The sequence below is a fragment of the Rhynchophorus ferrugineus genome, unplaced genomic scaffold, assembly GCF_030347505.1.
Source record: "Rhynchophorus ferrugineus isolate W39M unplaced genomic scaffold, kcgeb_rfMv2 rfM5, whole genome shotgun sequence".
Lineage (NCBI taxonomy): Eukaryota > Metazoa > Arthropoda > Insecta > Coleoptera > Curculionidae > Rhynchophorus > Rhynchophorus ferrugineus.
Window position 1 is genome coordinate 10640035 of NW_027472584.1, and position 21718 is coordinate 10661752.

General features: G+C 31.8%; 2 protein-coding genes across 15 annotated transcripts in view; both read right to left on the minus strand.

The window, feature by feature from the left end:
• The window catches only part of Cirl (Calcium-independent receptor for alpha-latrotoxin), a 608365-nt gene that overhangs the window by 556170 nt on the left and 30477 nt on the right, over positions 1-21718 (minus strand). The gene's annotated exons all lie outside the window — the stretch shown is intronic.
• LOC143197121 (uncharacterized) overlaps positions 11194-21718 on the minus strand; it is a 39964-nt gene continuing 29439 nt past the window's right edge. The window contains exon 3 of the mRNA XM_076405310.1: positions 11194-11488. Coding sequence (XP_076261425.1) covers positions 11338-11488 — 151 coding nt within the window. The 3' untranslated portion in view covers positions 11194-11337. The remainder of the gene's footprint in view (positions 11489-21718) is intronic.

Sequence of the window (21718 nt, forward strand, 5' to 3'; positions counted from 1 at the left end):
CTATAGAACAAGTGCATAGACTTGTAAACCAAATAAACGCTGACCTAAATGCCAAAAGATATTGTTCAGCTGCTTTCCTAGACATATCTCAGGCTTTTGACAAAGTATGGCATACGGGCTTGCAGGTTAAACTAAAGAAACTTCTCCCTCATCCGGACTATCAGCTACTAAAATCGTATCTCACTGACAGACATTTTATTGTAAATCAAGGCGATGAACATACCGAATTAAATCCCATATATTCAGGAGTTCCGCAAGGTAGTGTACTGGGTCCAGTACTGTATCTTCTGTATACGGCTGATCTGCCCACCACAAAAATAACTACTGTGGCAACATATGCAGACGACACAGCAATCTTAGCATCCCATGAAGATCCAGTCACAGCATCAATAAACCTACAAACCCACCTGGAGCAAATACAATTATGGTTGAAGACATGGCGCATTAAAGCCAATGAATCAAAATCGACGCATATAACGTTTACCCTGCGTAGAAGAACATGTCCACCAGTAAATATCAATCATCGTCAACTCCCCCAAGCAGAGCATGTTAAATATCTTGGTATGCATTTAGATCGACGCCTAACCTGGAAGAAGCACATACTCTCTAAACGGAAACAACTAGGACTAAAATTATATCAAATGTATTGGCTCATTGGGCGCAAATCCAAGTTATCATTAGATAACAAGGTATTGCTGTATGAGTCTATACTCAAGCCCATTTGGACATATGGAATTCAACTATGGGGTACCGCTAGCAAATCTAATATATCCATCATTGAACGGTTCCAAAATAAGGTTGCGTGCCATTGTTGATGCTCCGTATTATATTTCAAATAAAGTGATACAACGCGATATTCCTCTAGAACCTATAACGAGTGTAATTCAAAGTGTTTGTGTGAAGTACTTCGAAAGAGTGTCAGTGCATCCCAAGCGTGTACAGCTAATCAGCTAAATATGCGACGTGATAGTGAAGTGCGTAGACTAAAACGTTTAACATCACCTGATCTGATTACTGGACATATGTAGAGTTTAGAATAAGCATTAGAATAAGACTAATTAATTAAGATAATATTTTATACAGAAGATTGCTTAATGAAGTGATTTTCTACATGCCATGTATATATAATATAAACAGAAGAAATACTTATTGCCAATAGGGCAGATTGTGGACTCACGAAGAGTAATAAAAAAAAATTATATAAGTGCGAAAAAATATAATACATGATGAAATAAACAAAATTAAATAACTCTCTAAAATATTATAAAATCCGTTCCAGGATACCTTTGGTTTGGACTCTTAGTCGGTGATATATCTTATATTTTATATATAGATCAACTTATCGTAAAAACAAAACATAGAGATAATAGTATTTTAAAAGAGATAGTATATTTATATAGTATGCAATATATGGCATATATAGTATTTTAACCTCTCATTTAGCAAATTCACCCCCAAAACAAAACAATACATAATCATCGTGAATATTCGTTTTACCCTAAATGCGGAACGGCCAGGCCAAAAACTAACCCACGATATTTCCCTCGTAAAAATGTCAACATATATTATTCGCAACCCTTATCGTTTCCAGCGAAAATACGTTACAAAATATCTCATATGGAGGTCATTTTCTATTTGATAAAAGGCATGTATCATTCCGCATCATAGATCTTCACACACTGTGTGACATAATTGCAATGATGTACTCTCTCTAACCATTGTGGAATATTCTGCTCCGATAATTTGCTCGTTAGTAATGCATTATTTATTTGCTCAGGCTGTCACTCTGATAAAATAACTTTTTTAAATACTGTAATATCTGTACGATACTCGTTTAGCAATAGCAAGTACAAAGAAAAAAGAAAATAATGTCAATTGTAATAAATATTGTGAAAACAATGAAAATAATTGTTTAAAAATATGTTAGAACTATCAGCCAGTGGCATGGAGCTCATATTAAACAGTAGATGACTAGGAGGTTAACAATACTAGAATTGAGATCCAATAGATGATTAAAGCACTTAAATTTACATTAAAATTAAGCCAATTAAAATAAAATGTTTTCCATAATACTGAAAAACGACTAATAGCGAAGTAACTTTTGACATCGGTCCATAATTGTCGAGAAGGTGTGAACTCTTTACAGATACATAAAATCAAATAACTGTTCAAGCAATATGTTTTCTTAGTTGATTTTTCGCCGAAAAGATTAATAAAACTTAATCAACTAACCAGTAGTCCTACAATAACACAAGTATAAAAAATCCTAGAATTCTAGAAGTTATTCAGGTTTAGTGACGTAATATTTAGCTCCTTAGGTGTGATGAATCCGAAAATAACTTCAATTTTGTCATAGAGAATAGGCTCCTCTTTCTACATTTTCGCTTGTGGGAAGAATTTGGAAGATTTCTTTAAAGCTGCCAACCGTAGTCTGATATTATTGAGATGTCCCCCATCTCCTTAATGTGCTGGTGAAACCGTTCACCTTGCTCTTTACTGGTTAAACCATCTGAAATTTCCATGCTATTCGAAAGCTTATTGAAGGTGATGGTTGATTAAAGATTGAAGAAATCTCATCAAAATTCGGTATCAACTATGAAAGTGTTCAATCCATTAGCACTAATCAACTTGGCTTAAAAAAAAAACACACCACAGCCCAGATGTCATAGCACGAGGACAATCTGGGTACTTATATTAAACGTGTTATTACATAAAAATAAAAGAGAATAGGCTCCTCTTTCCACATTTTCACTTGTGGGAAGAATTTGGAAGATTTCTTTAAAGCTACCAACCGTAGTCTGATATCATTGAGATGTCCCCCATCTCCTTAATGAGCTGGTGAAACCGTTCACCTTGCTCTTTACTGGTTAAACCATCGAAAATTTCCATGCTATTCGAGAGCTTATTGAAGGTGATCGTTGATTAAAGATTGAAGAAATCTCATCAAAATTCGGTATCAGCTATGAAAGTGTTCAATCCATTAGCACTAATCAACTTGGCTTTAAAAAAACACACCACAGTTCTAACAAGGAAGAAATGTGCTGGGAAACCCTCGCGCACCCTCCTTATAGCCCTGATTTGTCACCTTGTAATTATTTTTTGTGTGCGCCCTTGAAAGAATCACTTGGAGGCAAAAGATTTGAAAGCAATGAAGAAGGAATATTCAAGCTTCCAAATCGGTGGCAAACGTGTGTAGAGCACGGAGGTGACTACATTGAAAAATGTTAAATGTTTAGTTTATGTATACAATTGGTCAATAAATTTATTTAAAAAAAATTATAGTTTTTATTTGATTCCCCCTCGTAGTTAGAGTCTTTATGATTACCTAAAAATGAATGAATAGGCTGTCGAAACACATTCCTTAACCTTTGCTTCTGGCATGCCTGGAAACTATATATTTGAAGCAATCCATATTTGGAAAGTGATTTTACAAGATGCTTCATCAATTCAAAGTTTATATGAAGCGATGATACAATAAACTTCATATGGAGGTGCCAATGTTTCTTAGAGGACATACTTTTCACCAACTAGACTTTTGTAATACAGTTAAAGGAGTCTCAAGAGAAGATGACATTTGAAAATAGAAATGCACCTATAGATTTGTGCTATTGTCATGACAAAATTACTTAAGCTGTCATATTATTTAGATCGAACACCTAGCGATTATTTCCAATTTTACGAAACATGGCGAAAACAAGGTCTATATCCTCTTATCCCGACTGGAAAAGGCCCACAGGAAGTTATGGATTAATATGTCAAAATAATAAATAATTTAAAAAATCAGACCTACTAATTTCACGACAGACCCTGTATATACTGTAGAATTTTTTGCTTTTTTACTTAAAAATGTAAACATTACTATTCAATTAGAAATCAATTATGCCAGGTTATACAGTTATTGTTATAAAAAGAAATTATATAACTCAAGACAATTCCGTTAAAAATAATTTATTTTATTTTTTTCGAACTCGAATTTCCAACGTCAAGTTCCTGAATTATAAATTTGAACAATCGCATTTGGCATGTCATTTATTTGTTCCAGCAAAAATACATTACAAAATATCTTCTCTGAAGGTCAATTTCGCATCATATATCTTCACAAACAATGATGTAATTGTAATACCCTTAACCATTGTGAAATGTTTTTTTTTATTTCTTGATAATTCTCGCTATAATAACATACATAATCATTCGTTTCATTAATATCGATAACTACTTTCAATATTCAATGCAAAAATATATATTGACATAAAAATATTAAGACAAAAACGTATTAGTACTTAATATTATATCGTCAACACATAAAGTGATTAAATATGACCTAGTTTGGGTTTTAACATAGCTTTATATTTTTTACATCACTACGTCACCGAGTTAAGATTATTAAATAGTGAAAAAAATAATCCTTGTCCATGACATTGTATTTACATAATAAAATAATTTATAACGAAGTCAAAAAACCGCCCATTATATCCAAACCTTGCAATTAAAAGTATTCTATGCCGGCTTGGAAGCGCAGTGGTAAAGGCGATGGGACGGTCCTCCTACTGTTGCGATAACCGCGGGTTCGAATCCTGCTAGGGGCATGGTCGTAAATTTATGTTTGTAATTGTTTAATATTTGTGAATGTTCTAGGCAAGAGTGTAAAATCCGACAAGGCAAATGATACCAGTCACATCAGTAACCAGGCTGGGTAAGACCGGATGTCTTCTGGGATGATTTCTAAAGTTGGTCACTCGCCAGTCGGTAGGCTTAATGCTGAGGACCATGGTTCGGAGCCCACGTTAAACTTTAGGCCCAGTCCAGATAAACCCTATAAAAATGCCTTTGAAGTGATCCAAATTTTTATGGTCGATATTAGTAGAACGATAAATTACGGAAATGTAAAATATTAACAATGAACAGTTTATATAAGTAGAGACATTTAATGTGTAAATTAGTGTCTATCAAAAGAATGACAGATATTTTCGACCATATCAAATTAACTATTAGCTAAAAGGCAATAAAAACAAGAAACATTTTAATATAAATTAATTATAACTACTTAATTAAACAATCTATTAATTTCATAAAATCTCGATTTTATTTAAGTACTTTTAAATAATTTAAAGGTTTTTTTTGTAGACTTTCACTATTCAAAATAAAAGTAATTTTCAACTTGTATTGTAGTTGTGGATATTTATGACTAATGTTTTTAAACGAGATACACGAATTTATAATTTTTATTATTATTTAATTAATATATTGTTACTAGTCGTTTCCGTCTAACCTACAATTTGTCTTTATGTAATTTACAATTGACTATAAACTTTTGAACTGTATTATGAGCACCGTTGTGATTTTCCGGAAAATCTACCTGCAGCAGCTAGTACTTCTTTCTTCGATAAAAATCGTTTTTCACTAAAGAAATTATTTAGGTGTTAGAAGACCTGGAAATCTGCTGGAAAAAGCTGGATGTTGGAACACGTACTATAATTCAATGAATTTAAAGATTTTGGTGGTAAATTATTTTTTCTTATATAAACTTGATAAAACCTTTTTATTGAGTTAGAAGATCATACGAGCATGTTTATATGAATCTTAACCCATAATCCATAATTGTATCCTGATGTGTAGGCAATGTCATATACATAAAGGGCTAGAGTTATAGCATAATATATAATTTGTCCTCGTAAAATTATCTGTTTCCCATGGGAGTCAGTCTAATTTACTTATAAACGTCTTAAATTGCCAGTAGTTATGACCTCACAAATGAGACTTGTAGCAGAAAAGAAAACTAGGACTAATTATATTTTTATTCTAATATAGACAGTCAAATAAGGTACGATACTACCCACTAATACTTGTTTACGTATTACAAATACAGATAAATACAAACGAAGAAATGCGTAATTGATAAGAATAGATTGCGTGTAGAAGTATATGGTAAGGAAGATTTAAATAAGAGAAGATGTCCTGAGTTCTACCAAAAGTTTAAGGATAGTAAATTTAATGCCAATGGCAAGAAAAATATAGCAAAAATTTGTGCAAACAGTACAAATATGCAAAATAGGGAGTTTAAATGGAGGAAAATGTGAGATTGTAAGATCGCAAAAGAAATATTTTGGTAACCGAAACATGATCCAAGTGATTTTGAACTATAAAAATATTTTACCAGATGCTATTAAACATTTAAAAATCTACATGGAAATACTTAAATGGACCGTTCCATGTAACTCGCCGTTTCCATCAGACATTGCTCGGCCTGATTACTAGTAATTTTAAGTAAAGCACATGATCTTTCTGAGAAGCCTCTAATAAACTACGAAGGCACCAAATATTTAGTTTATACAAGTATAATCTAAAAAATAAAATATTCTTCGAGGTTATAACAGTATGCTGCGTGAAAGATGAGAAAAAGCTAGTGGTTAATTACTAACATTTTATTTGATTGGTTGGTTTTTTCTAATAGATTCGAAGAATACATTATAGACAATTCCAGAAACTCATTTTGGTCGCAATTTGCTTTTTTACTTCCAAAAAAAAAATAAAATATATATATATATATATATATATATATCGAGGTAGACCGCTATATTTGATCTAATGATATCGTTGCGCAACCAAACATGTTTAGCATAAAACAAATGTTAATGTCGAATACTAAAAGAAACTCGATACTTAGGTTTCACATGAATTAACAGATTTTTGAAAGAAATGATAACAGGCAATGAGAAGTGGATCTCGCACGTCAAAAGTATCATAAAAAGATAGTGGTTGAAGCTTGCTTGCAAAGCCCGTATTGACACCAAGGAAGGTGATACAAGTGTTCGGTGGAACGGAACAAACATTATTCCATTACAAACTGTCAATTCAGTTAATAACTAATACGAATGAAGCAGACTATTCAAAAATAGGCCAGAATTGTTCTATAGGAAACGCGTCTTCCTTCACTATAGAGCTATATCACACACATCTTCAGTGAGTTTATAAATATTGAGATATATTCGCTGATCTACGCAAAACTGCCTTAATGGCATCAGATGGAAGTGACGAATATCCTGTGACACCAACTGCATCAAATTGATTAAGAAATTGTTATTGCCTGAGTTATTAATTATTACTATTTTTTTAAAGGGATTTATTATTTCGGTTTTGTAATTTTCTGATGAAATTTTCGTTATTGGATTAAATTATATTTTGATTCATAATCAGTAACTTTGATGTATTTATATAATTGGGAATTTTCTGATTAACAAAATAATTAATATATACTTTAAGACCTAAAAATATCACAATTTAATGGAAAGTAAGTTTAAAAATAAATACTGCAATGGACATCTACAAAATTAGTTTTCGCAACGAACAGAAAAATATAACATGTTCAATAACAACTTTTGCAACGATACAATACAATATATTAGATACCTAATGATGAAGAACTTTATAATCCTAAAAATGAACTTTTTATTTTTAAATAAATAGAATTGCAACGCAACATCTAGTAGATATAGAAAAGTGACGATAATATGATAATTGAATTAATATATAGTTTTTAAGCACAAACAGATTATAATGTAGCGACCTTGAGGCATGTCGAATTTCACATAGTGGAATAACGGTCTACAAAATACCCAGAAATATAATCCCAGATGTTGAACACCGGCGGATACTAGAACCCGATAACGAATAGCTGGCAACCCCGAGACGTTTATCTGGGATGTTATTAAAGGGTTATTTCCAATCATTCAGTAACCGACCATCATTTGGTTTAGACGTGCCACCATCGACTGCCCAAGCCTCGTCTCCAGGTAATACCGCTGCCATCCGTTTTATCTATTTTCTATCTTCCACATTTTATATTGCTAACAAATAACGGTCACATAATGTAAACACCACTGTTTCATTTCGTTTTACCTCCATTCACCGAGCCATATCAGTTTACCCTAAAACACTAAACTTTAACGGACTAAAAAAAACACTTTATCAAAATCTGAACCAGAGAATAGGGTCACAAGAATTATTATATTATATCAATCTAGAGGCAAGCTTAACAGAGTTGAAGCGTGAAGCCAAATTACTGTTTAACCTAACCATTATTTGGATTAAAACAATAATGCTTCAAAAAAAGCCACCCCAACTAATGTGAATTCTCAATAATAATATAACTTAATTTTTAAATAAATGTATGAATACATAATATCTGCTTTGAATTTATAATATAGCTTAACATACTTTAATAGAGCTTAAAGTACGTGTGGCTTAGCATAAAAAAAATACGGCAATAATACACTGCAACCCAAGAACATATTATATTTAGCATACGCTACGGTTAGACATAAATAAAGGAAACAATAAACAACGATAATTATTCCAATTATTCAAATCCTCTGAGATATTTATTTAAGCCATGGAAAAAAAGACGGAATGCGGAAATATCTTATTTACGTTATCAATTTGCAAAAGATAAAATATACAGCCTTGATAAAACTGCAGAAATGAGAAAAAAAATGTCATAAAAAATTAAATTGAAATATACGACTTTCCCTGGGATATTAATACAGCCCTCTTGGGACAACTATTCAGTTATACCAAATATTTTAGATATTAGAAAGATTAAGTTTTGTGGGGGCCCTTTTCGTTAGTCGGCCGCAAAGGTGATGATCCCGATTTTTTAATGTTCAGCCCTCGCATAAAATTGAACCTGATCCTTCCCTTAATCACAAGGGTTGTTTGGGGAGAATTGGGCTCACAACCGTGGATAATAATGATATTTACGATTATTTAAAAAGAATACTTATTAAACTATAATAAAGCCTATTTAACTAAAGACTTTTTTTTATTTTATTCATAAAACATAAAGCAACTGGATAAACAACCAAATAGCCACGAAATATGATTAATAAAGAATCTAGATATTATTTTAGATGCCAGATTATGATGAAAACTGTGATTTAGAAAAATATGCTAGTTTCCTGTTAAAAATGACAGGGGATAGACAAAAATATTATGAAAACCATGCAACATTGTACATCTTGTTGAAAATTGGCAGCGCAACACTGCTTCCGTGTAAATAATGCGACGCGTAAGTATTGGTCATCGCATGCTACATCCTGTAGGTTATATTTCAATGTAACCGGTCAATTGAAAAGTCCCCGGCCTACCATAGTAAAACACATTTTTGGCAAAATTAGTTTTTTTTTATTCAACATAATTCCCTTTAAGGGTGATACACTGATTATACCGACCCTCCAACTTTTCGATACTATTTTTTAGTACGACTTGTGCTTTGCTTCAAAATAGGCCTCAGTCTCGGCCATCACCTCGTCATTCGACGAAAATTTCTTCCCAGCGAGCACTCTTTTGAGATCTGAAAACGGGAAATAGTCGCTGGGGGCTAGATCTGGAGAATACGGTGGATGGGGAAGCAATTCGAAGCTCAATTCATGGATTTTTGCCATCGTTATCACTAACTTGTGATACGGTGTATTGTCTTAGTGAAGCACCTTTCTTTTCCTTCAAATGCAGCCGTTCCTTTTTCAAGGTAGTCAATCAAAATTATTCCATGCGCATGCCAAAAGACAGACGCCATAACCTCGCCAGCGGACTATTCCTTTTGTGTTTTCCCACACTTTGGAGCGGGTTCATCGTGTGCCATCCAATCGGATGACTGTCGATTGGACTTCAGAGTGAAATGATGGAGTCATGTTTCATCCATTTTCACATATCGACCCAAAACCTCGGGTTTATTACGCTTGATCGTCTTCAAACACATGAATCATCAACTCGTCGTTGTTTTTGGTCAGAAGTGAGCTCGCGCGGCAGCCACTTTGCACAGAGCTTTCTCATACCCAAATATTCGTGAATGATATTATGTACAGTTCAGTTGATATCTTTATAGTGTCTGCTATTTCATTCAATTTCAATTTACGGTCATTCAAAATCATTTTTTGGTTTTTGTAAATGTTTTCGTCGGTAACAACCTCTTCTGAGCGTCAACTGCATTCAACGTCTTCGGTGCTCATTTCACTACGTTTAAACTTAACATACCAACCCTTGATGATTGATTTTCCTGGGGCAGTGTCTGGAAAGTTTTTCCCTTCAAAAAGCAATATTTTATCAATACGTAAAATTCCTTTTTATCCATTTTTTCAGAATAACAAAAGTTGCTTCACTCAAAATGCTATAATTTAAAAACTATCTGGAAACTATATATCTGGAAGGATGCGATATAGCCCGATGAATCATAGTTTACACTGTTTCCTACAAACGGCCAGGCTTATGTATAAAGAACCCAAAAAACAAAGTTCCCTTATGATATGGACGGCAGCCAGCGTTGCCAACCTTTGACTTTGATGTAGGTGAATGTATGGTGGCCTAAAGGGTTGTAGTGGTCGCTACACTATGTTGTCTTACTTTTGTCAGACACTGTCATATTCCTTGATTTTAGCAGCATCAGAATATCATCACACGTGTTCTCTGGTTAGACCTCAACATAATTGAACCGCTTTGGGGAATTTTAGAGCAGAGAGTGAAGAGTAGATTTAGTACAAGAATGGGACATCATTCCGTAGGAAACTGCTCAGATCTACGGATCTAATGCATGTAGAATTGCGTCTGTTTTAAAAGCAAATGGTGGCTCAACACCTTATTAACAAATAAATATTGTATATATGTCAGGTGTTCATATTATATTGTCCATCCCCTGTATATAAAATAACTTCATTTGAATTCCCCTAGTACAATCCCTTCAAAATTTACTTAATTAAATTTTTCAGGTTAATTGAATAACATATTTAATTTAACTTACTCAATTTCATTTACTTTACTGTTATGTACATATCAAAGATAAAATAAATCAAATAAACACTTATATTTACACACGTAAAAACATCTGAATAGAACCAAAGTGCAGTCATTTAATACAAAATGATAGACAGATTGTCTATCGTGGTCAAATACTGTAAGCAAATTCCAAAATAACATGTCATCGCTTGCTTTTATTACAGGCCGTCGGTTCTACGAAAAAGAAAAATATGTTGTTCAGGTTTTAGTTGATTTATCAGTATTTATTTTGGTTACGAGTTATCAGAAAACGATAATATTTCCCACCCTTGTTCCAACATTATTCATACCTAAGATTATGGCTCAATTGTACTCATTTAAAATTTAATGTGTGGTGGTTTTGGGTTAGACAAAATAAAACTCAAATTATATCAACTTATATATATTTATATATCTATAAAATAACCACTATTGAGAGTTTATTCTTGCCTTGATTATATTGATAATGTTTTTTATTTGAGATGAAAACTGTTATATTCCTATTTCTTACTATTCAAACTCTTTAGTGTTTCATTAAATTGATTTTATAGATATTCGACATGTTTTAGAAGGATCACATCTTGCTCCTTTCCATCGCTTTTCAACTGGGGGCTTGGTTAACAGTGGGATATATCCATCGTCAGTTTGTCCTCTTACACACCAGTGTCCAGGGGATTCCGAAAACCTGAAGAAAAAATTAAAAAATGTCCTCTTAAATACTCAACATCCTTAACATAAAATTTGTATAACATTTAGACAAAAATATTTGATTTGTTTCAAAGATGATAAATTACCTATTCTTTTTAAATAATGTGTTGGTGTCTTGGAAGCGATTAATGATTATCTTAGGAACATTCTAAGCCCACAGTTTAAATAATCATTTATTTCTCACCATTCTCACAATATATCTGTGTTTACTTCACTCTGTCTAGATATGATTTGATTTAATTCTATTGTCTGCCAAATCATCTTTTTTAGCATTTCTCCAATGATTAATTATATTCATTTATCTAAGTTTAATTGTTTGACCGATAAATTCGTTTTGAAAGCATTTATTCGTCTACAATTAAGTAATGGTATCTAATTGTTACATTAAGTAAATCTTGCATAAAGATTGCATTTTTTATTGAAAATATATTAATAAATATAATACAATAAAAGAGGGGGTTAGGTTATAAGTTAGTTGATTGTATTTTTAGCTGTTACCTTTAAGGAACATTCCCGTCATATTTGACTTTCTTATTTTTAAAAAGCAAAGAATGTTTTTGAAGCTGACAAAGAGATGATATGAAATTCCACAACAGAGGTTATGTATCAGGCTTGCTTTCCAAAACTTTTAATGCTGGAAATTATTTAAAGTACATTGCGTGCAGCACAATATTATTATAGAATATGAATTGTAAGAAACACAACCAATCAATATCTAGAACAAAAATAATATTAAATATTGAGTTTGTTTCATCAATAAAAATATGAAATAAGCAGAGTGAACAGCAATTTCTGTGATCAAGAGAAAATATTTTTTGTAAAGATTTTAACAAACTAAAAACTTTATTTACAAGAACAAGCTCTAAATATTCATAATTGATTGAATTGATTATTAAATACTGCAGGAATAACATAGAATGAGATATAATATGGTTAAATTAAGTTCTTCCTTGTGAATGAATGACAAGAGCACATAGAACAAAATAAGAATTGGAGATAGACTGGTCCACTCACCACTTAAAAATTGACTGAACTAAAACCAACTTCAAACATATAAACTACTCAGGCATAGCACGGAGTTGGAGTCATTAATACAAAACAGTCAAAGAAGATGTTGAGCCCTGCAGATGCAACACTAAATCCAACGTCAATCTTACTCAAACATGCCAGAGCTTCGAAATACTAAAAATAATAGTATATGTATACATATATATGTTCTTTTTTAAATCTTAGTACCAAACTGAAATTAAACTTTTACCAAACCAAATATCCTACCACCCAAAAATAACTAAATAAAGACAACAAACATATATTAGACATGTTTAAAACCCCAATTTTATTTTACTGTTGTACAACAAAGTAAACGACATATAAACGCTTGATGATGTTTACTTAAGTACCATTTACCACAATTACTAGAAACTACTACCAACAAAACATTACCAACCAGAAAAATAACATCAAAAAACAGCATATATATTATGAACCTATATATCATAAAATATGAAAGCAAGAAACTAAAATAGATGTTATATTAATACAAATATTGTATACAGAACAAATTCATTTGTCATTACGAAATAATGTCTCGAAAAAACACCCACAAATCTCAACATAAATTGTTCATGATGAATAGTTTTATGGATATTTATCACTGTTTGGACTAAAAAATATTTACAAATGTGAAAAATATGAATGGATGAATTATAAATCTTTGAGGATTACTTTAACATCAAGTTAAACAAATAAAGTTGTCTTATTATTATATAGTACAAAAACATATAAATATTTATGTAGATTAATTATATTGCTTCTATTTTTCATATTAATTCACATATATTCAAAGTATATAATAAAGAAATGTTATTTTTTTTATTAAGGATATACGAATTTTCTTTAAAATGGCAGAATATATTTTCGTTTATATGTCGGACATAATATGTAAATGTGTAAGTAAGCATTTTATATACTATAAAATTGGACTGAAAGGGTGTAGATCTTGCTTTTTACGACTCAAGTAAATAAATATGATGATAGGCCTTGGAGATTGCCAGTTGAGAAATAGTTGGAATAAAACATGATAAAAATGACAAAAGCTTTAATGTGCTATTTGGATATAAAACAACAATAAATAGTAATAATTATAGAATAATAATATGCAACATCAAATATTTAATAAAGCTCTAAAATATATAGAAGCGAAAACAAAACTGAAATAGACCAGATGTAGATTTTTTTATATATATTTTAAAGTCTCCTTTTATCAACTACGGGTTTATCTGGACTGGGCCTAAAGTTTAACGTGGGCTCCGAACCACGGTCCTCAGCATTAAGCCTACCGACTGGCGAGTGACCAACTTTAGAAATCATCCCAGAAGACATCCGGTCTTACCCAGTCTGGCTACTGGCGCAACAGTCAAATTTTTATCAATCGGGTCAAACTAACGATTCAGAATTTTTTGGCGGGCCACTTCACGGTTACTATTTTTGAAATTGAAGTAAAACGTAAAACTTCCCGTAAATGTGTGTCCAATCTTCGACAAAATGACACATATTGAAAAGTGAAGCCTGTCAATGGGGCTGCAACATGAAGTTGGTTATAAATGTACCCGATGCGATTTAATGCACAGTAACACCATCTGCTGTAAATCCTTTGGAATTAATTTATAGGCTTGATAATTACGATCCGAAAAAACTTTTTCACAAACATATTTAATACGAATCTACTTTTCAAAAAATCTCTTGTTGGTAGTAATTTCTAAAAATGTGTAAAATACTCCTATAAATACTGTGCTTTCGAAGAAATTATTTCGGCAAAAACATCTTTTGATGTAAGATGGCTTAAAAGTAACTAAAATAAGCTACCTGACTTACTTGCGCGGGCCGCTTAGTTATCCTGCCCTTAGTATTCAATAAATATTACCCCTTTCGATAATCATTTATTCCACTATTAGATAACACATAATTTAGCAGTACTTCCATTTTTATGAAGAGGGACTCAAAGGACCTCTCGTTTTTATACCTCAAATTAAAATAGTCATTAAAAATCGAATATCCTATAATGTCTTCAATTATATCACAAAACCATACCACAATGAAGTCACAACCTAAAACTAGACAAAAATGATGATCTTAAATATATACTACATAAAAGAAAAACTAGAGAAAGTAACACGGTGAAATGACTTTGATAAGAAGTATATTGATACGAATTATTATGTTCTTTGATGACTTAGTGAATAAGTAAAAGCCTATGAAAAAATTGTACTTTTTGTAAATTACCATAGCTAACTTCGTTGTTATATTTAAAAATAAACAAGAACACATTGTTCATATTTCTAAGTAAACAGTGGGACTTTGTTATTTAATAGCTAACCGAATTTGTAAACTAATATAGGCGTACAGATGACGGATATATATGCACTCTACACCCAGAAAAAGTATAAACAGAACTCAAGATTGGACAACACAACAACAAAAAACCGATGATTATAAAAAGTGACCCCAATTTTTAGCATAAAGAAATATTAATGGAAGAAAGATTGAAATAAAACACACATCACAGTAGAGCTAAAAAAGTAATCAAATTCATATAGTTATTTTTTACTTCATATAGTTCCTTCTGATTAATCTAGTGGTAATAAATATTACTTAATTGAAAGAACGTGGAATGAAAAAAACACAACTGTTATGCAATCTAAAAAACTACCAAACATACAGGGTTAGAGAAAAAGTTATTTGGTGTTTTTTTCCCTAGAGATGGCTTTAACCTAGCGTATCTCTAACAACAGATATTCAATGAAGCCATACTATACAGTGCATAAAGGCAGCGTTTTTCATCTTATACTTTGTATGGCGTTTTGAAAGTTGAGATTTCAGAAGGTAAAATGCTTCCAAAAAGGGAAAACTCATTAAAAATTGTGTGGTGCTTATGGTGATGAGTGCTTGTTTTCCTTCCGGAAATAGTAATGTTGAAGTGGATTAAATTCTTTAAAGTATCACTGTTGATAGATATCGAAATAAATTTCGGTTAATTGAAACATTTGAGAAGTAGATTCAATTATGTTCATAACTTGTTCTGAATGGCATCCACAGAAGGACCGTTGCTGTAGAAAGCAGTGTAATCAGGGTAAAATCCGGTGTTGATTGATTTTCTCTTGAATGGAAAGTCGGTCACCTCGTCAGGGTACTATTTTTCAAGAACGATTAGATTAGATGTTTAGCCACTTATGCCAGACTTTGTCAAAAGCTTTAGAGATGCCTACGAAAGACTGCTCCTTTTCCTGACGTTTAAGTCAATTTTGTCTGCAATAGGAGCAGATAGTTGAATAGTTTTTCGCTTAATGCATTCACTATCACTTTTTCAGCTTCGAGAGACAGCTGAGTAAGCTTATAGGTCTGAAATCGAATAGGTTAAATAAACGCGGCTTCTTTCTTTTCGTGTATCACCCTCATAAGCTGTTTTATCATTATGCGATTTAATCATGAAATTGTTATCCCGGTGCCACCAGGTGCTTTTTTAATTTTTTTTTTTTTGATCAGGCTTGATATTATTTGTGGAGTGACTATATGATTTAGTAATTCGTGAGCTGGATGTTTAGTTTTGTTGAAATCTTCAACCTTTCTTAATCAATTAAGATTATCAGTTTTAAAACGCTAGCAGGATACGTCATTTGATTGTCCAATATGGTAATCAGGAGCACTATTTTTTCGTTGTCGGTGACTGCGAAAGTGTGAATGGGAAATGTCTTTTTTTGACTTTCCCGGCAAGGCAGCTACAACATGCACAGCATTAATCAAACACACATCTTTATTGACTTGGCAAAAAATAGGGGAGATTGACTGATTAGTTTCCATATATAGCTCGGATCTTGCACCGTCTGACTGCCAATTATTCGGGACTTTCCAAATTTTCTTAATGATGGAAAGAAACTTGGCTACAACAGACACTTGCAAAACACTTAATTTGGTTTTTCGTCCAGAAATGTCATAAATTCTACACTGATAGGTAAAAGGTTATCAATTAAAGCGGCACATATATAAATGATTACTGTTTGCAATTTCTATGAATATGTGTAAGAGTTATCTATATATGTCTTACCAATGAAGGTGGGAAGGTGTTTATGGAGATAATTCAAATGAAACTTCAAAGAGCTCGCAAAAAGACAAGCCGAGGAAAGCAGGCGAGATATAAAACCAATCGAGGTTGTGTAGATAATATTTTTTCGCTAAACCAGCTGACGGAGGAACTAATTAGATACGGAAAGCGTGCGAGTGACCTTTTGATTGATTTTCATTCTGCTTCCGACTGTATACACTGGCGCTCATAGAATAGAAGCTGAGCATGTTCTAAATGTTATTACACTCCTACAGGCATCTTAAGAAGGTTCCGTTAGCTGTGTGCGAATGCGAAATGACTTATCAATAGCATTGCGTTCGATATGATGATGCTACAAACTCTTTAATCGATCTCGTGTTCGCTGATGATATCGCTGTATTCGCTTATACAGATATTAAGGCGTCTAGCATTCTTCATCATACAGTTCTCACTGTTCTCACTCACTTCGCTTAAGAATTAATGAAAAAAGAAAAGATAGACGGTACTGACAACTGACAGATCACCTGCTATTGCAAATCTCAACAGGAGAAGAAATTGTAATCTACCGCCATAGTAATAAGTAGAATAGGCTACATAAACTTTTGTGTCTCTAAGATGGTGCGTGTGGCTAAGAAGACTAAAATCCTCCTCTTTCGAAGGCTGATCTTGCCAATCCCTATGTATAGTACCTAGACATGGATAGTGTTACACTATAAGATCTGTAATCTTGAAGTCTTTTAATCAAAAGATCAATTCTCCAAATTCCCTTCCGAGATCGAATAACAAATTAAATTATTAGTAATTATCGATTTCCTCAAAGGGTTCTGTTGCGAAATCAACCTTTGCGATGGGACTGGAAATTGAATTTTAACCAACTGTGGAGAGATTATATGAAGAAAGTTTTAAGTTTAAGTCCTACGGCACCAACAGCCAGCGTATTGGTTGAGAAGCAGACACTTCCCCAAGCTCTGTCTATGGATTGATGATGATGATGATAAATATGAATAAATTCGATTTGAAAAACATGAAAGAAAATGTTCTCAAAACTATTAAAAATACCCAGATATATCAGTACGTTATTGAAATTCCTTGTATCATCTAAGATAAACTTTATAATAATTGAACATTGATATTGGACGTAAGCTCGTTTCAAAACCAGATGGCTACAAAATCAACTATAATAGATAATTATACAGAGAATACAACATTAGAAATAATCGCTGAATATAAACATTGTTGTTTCCTAAATAATGTCTTCATAAGTCTGTTAAATGTTCCGAGAAACTTAATTATAACATTTACGCTACCATTTAAACAAATCGATAGTATTATGATTAAGACAATATAATTAAAAATCGCCGCAAAAACAAAATAATTAAATCCATATTTTAGTAATACACATATTTACTATAGCGTTTTCTATAATGGGTTTTCCCTAAATATTTAAAATATCATCTTTTGTTTTCTTAAAACCATCTTTTTCTTTATTTCCAACGAACACAAAGAACATTTTTCAAGCTCCAATCTTAAATTCGTAATACCAACACACACGCGCGTATTACATTATTTTTCACAGGCATTTTTAGGGGTTGAAATTATATTTTAAATTAAAGTAAACAGTTTGGGATCCAGGGGAAAGATTGAAACAAAACACGCCTACGCTTTAATGGATAAACTATAATTTCAATGAATATACAACTATCTAGTGGATCTTACAGGCCTAATAATAATTATATTATTTTTAAGAGCGAGAAATCCTTGCGTATTTTATTATTAACATGACAAATTCGTACAAACTTAGTTTTATATTTGAGACCATTTTATTTGATTTATATGAATTGAAATGGACAGTTCTCCCACAGAACGATACTCCCCTGATATTTCGACCACAGGTTACTTGTTTCACAGTTGAGAGCACTATATACGAAATAAAACATTTCGTAATATAAATGAGGTTAAAAGGACATTACAAACTTTGTATTCTCCAAAGGCCAAACCTTTTTTAAGGTAGTTTTTTTTTATTTTATTTTTATCACGTTGGTCCAACATTATTACTCAAATGTTTATCTAGTTTCCCGAATAAAGTTTTTAAATAGGATATTTCAATAAGGGTGGGTTGCCTATGGTGTCAATCCATAGTGGTAGTGCCTAAACTGTTACTATACAATCACTGACACCAAATGACTATGGCAAATTACACTATTGAAGAGTACGTCTGAATGATACTATTAGGTGCTAGTATGTACTCTGATCAGTTCTCACTTTAAAAAACTATTTATTGAGAAAAATTGGTAAAATATATATTAATAATGATATTTTCGATCATTTTATACAACTTTTTCCCATTTTCTGTGATGAAAAAAAAAACGCTGTTGGTTTGACAGTATTCCGATCGTCAATCCATTTTCGCGCCTCTTTAGCAACAGTGTATACTACACGACTCTGGCAAAATCTGTCCGAGCATTGTCAGGCAAGAGCATTACTGTCTCTGTAAACTGGTATAGCTAAAGTTTTTTACAACAATATGTCAATCAATTTGTTCAACTGATATCGATAAACTGCTCTGGTAACAGTCACTCGGTTTTAGCAGCTCGTAATATGATACTGATTGCTTTCATGAATTAACCCATGACTTTTTGCATTTGAAATTGTAATAATAGATGTTATTTCCATCACCGGTCAGTCATCAATCACAATATGCCTGAGAAAACTCTTCTTTTTGCCTTACAAACAATGAAACCGCAATATTGAAACGTTTCCATTGCATTCAAGCATCTGGAAATAGTTGATTCATCAGGTGGTTTTGAGCGTTCCATGATTACACTAAGTTTACCAATAACACTATATGGAAAATTGTTATTTTATGTGGACACATGTCATGTTTAGATTGATACTCCTTATCAAAGTGAGTCTTTGCCTTCAAAAAGGTCCAAAATATACACCAAAACGTAATCTATAACAACAAGGCTCATTAAAAAAAAACTGCATAATAACCGTGTATAATGGAACTACACCATGGAATTGGAAAATAGAAACACCATGGAAAAGCCACATGGAATTCACCAGGTTGCAATGGCTCAACAAAAATTTATTGTTTGGTCTCATCATTCCCTCAACCGTAATACATTAAAATATATGCAAACTGTCTAAAAAACACTCACTAACATTTTTTAAATTGCATTTAATTACAAATAATTTCCAATAACTTTCAGTAGGTAAGATTATTTCAGAAATGCAAGAGCTTCAAATATAAGTATCCATGATCTTTCTTTACTTTTATATTATCATACATACGTATGGAATAATAAATGAAGTAAAACATGTGTAACACAGAGAATATATGAATAAAATAATTATGAAATTGATGAGACTATTTCATAATTGATATGACTTAACTTTAGCACGTATATTCAAAAAATAACGAACACAAGGTAATTTATATTTTTAAATTTGGAAATGTATATTAAAGAAACGTCTTTACAATCATTAAATTAATTATTGATTTTCCAAATCTTCAAATGTCTATAAAGTAAATAATCAAAATAATTGATACAAGGTTCAAAGAATAAAATGTCATATAGTCACCTATCTTATTGCATTAACCATCAAACGCCTTCATATTTCCCACTGCTTTAAAATGTTAATAAATATACTGCTAATAATCGATAATTTCATCTATTTGTCCTATGTGTTCCATCTATGGAAATTATGTAGTTAGTTTCATTTGAAACCCTGCATATTTTCATTACTTCATTTATGTATTCATATAGTCTTATCTTTTATCCATATTTCTTAACTAAAGTATATATTACAAAAACAATAAATACACCAGGCTAACTAAAATAATAAATTGTTTACCTAAATTTTTAAATAAAATAGCATTTGTTCCTTGCTTATTTATTTCACTCTTCAATCGCGCCCTTGCAGATAACTTATCTTTAAAAAAAACGAGTAAAAAATAAGGAATACATTCTATAAAATTATTAACTGTTAATATTCTATTTTAACTGTGCAAAGGTACTGTAATATTCTGTGCAACATTCATCTTAACTCTTGATGCACAAATTAACTTATTTATTACCTACAATAATCGGTTAGTGTTTTAAAAAGAAAGGATTTACTAATGAAATCTGAGATTATTCAGGTTCATAGTATTATGATAAGATGTGTCTCCAGAAACATATCAATTAATAACAGTTCTTAAACAGACATCAAATTAAATCAAAAGCTGATTTCTAAAATCTAAATATATATCTAATAAGCAAAGAAAGCACGATTCTTGTTATTCTCGAATTTTGTTAATCTATGTCGGAATGAAATGTTCACATGTCTTTCACAGCTGTATATACCTTTCGTTAAACGGACATTAATTTTTCTCAACATATGTAAAACTTTACGTGACCAAACTAGTCTTAATCGTTTTTTATCCAAACTTATCATAACACTTTAATAATTCCAACAATAAAGAAATAACCGAAAGTAACACAAAATCTTAAATAACACTGCTTAAAATTAAATAACATTATTTAAAAATGTTTTAACCACTCACTTTCTGTTTTAATATCGTTTCAAATATAATATTTAAGGATTAACGAACACTAGCCTTTATTTTATTTTATAAACTTAAAAAAATCTTTAGCCGGAAGTCGATCCTAGTACTTTATTGTCGGCGAACTAAACTCTTAGCCCGCACGGCTACCAGCCAGGCTTGTTTATATATTTTGTGTCACCGATGCCACCGAAAAATTCTTCCGCAATATAAGCTTTAACCATGTCAAATTCGTGGTGCCCCCGTTTTCTTCAAAAAGGGAAGCAAAATATATGCTAACGCCATGAATATATAGATTGGTTAGATCGTAGTCTAGAATCACATTGTAAATAAAATCACAGCTTAAATAAAAATTACTAAAATTAATAATAGAATATTTATTCTAATTCAGTCCATGGACGCTGGTTTACGGCTCAAGAGTGACTGACTATTGGAAGCAAAATATCCATGCGATTTGCTGTTAAATCATCTACTCCTAATTTTCTCAATTTTAACCCAATTTTCTCATAATTTTACAATATTTTTTTTTAAATACTTGATATTTACCGAGACCCTGTCTC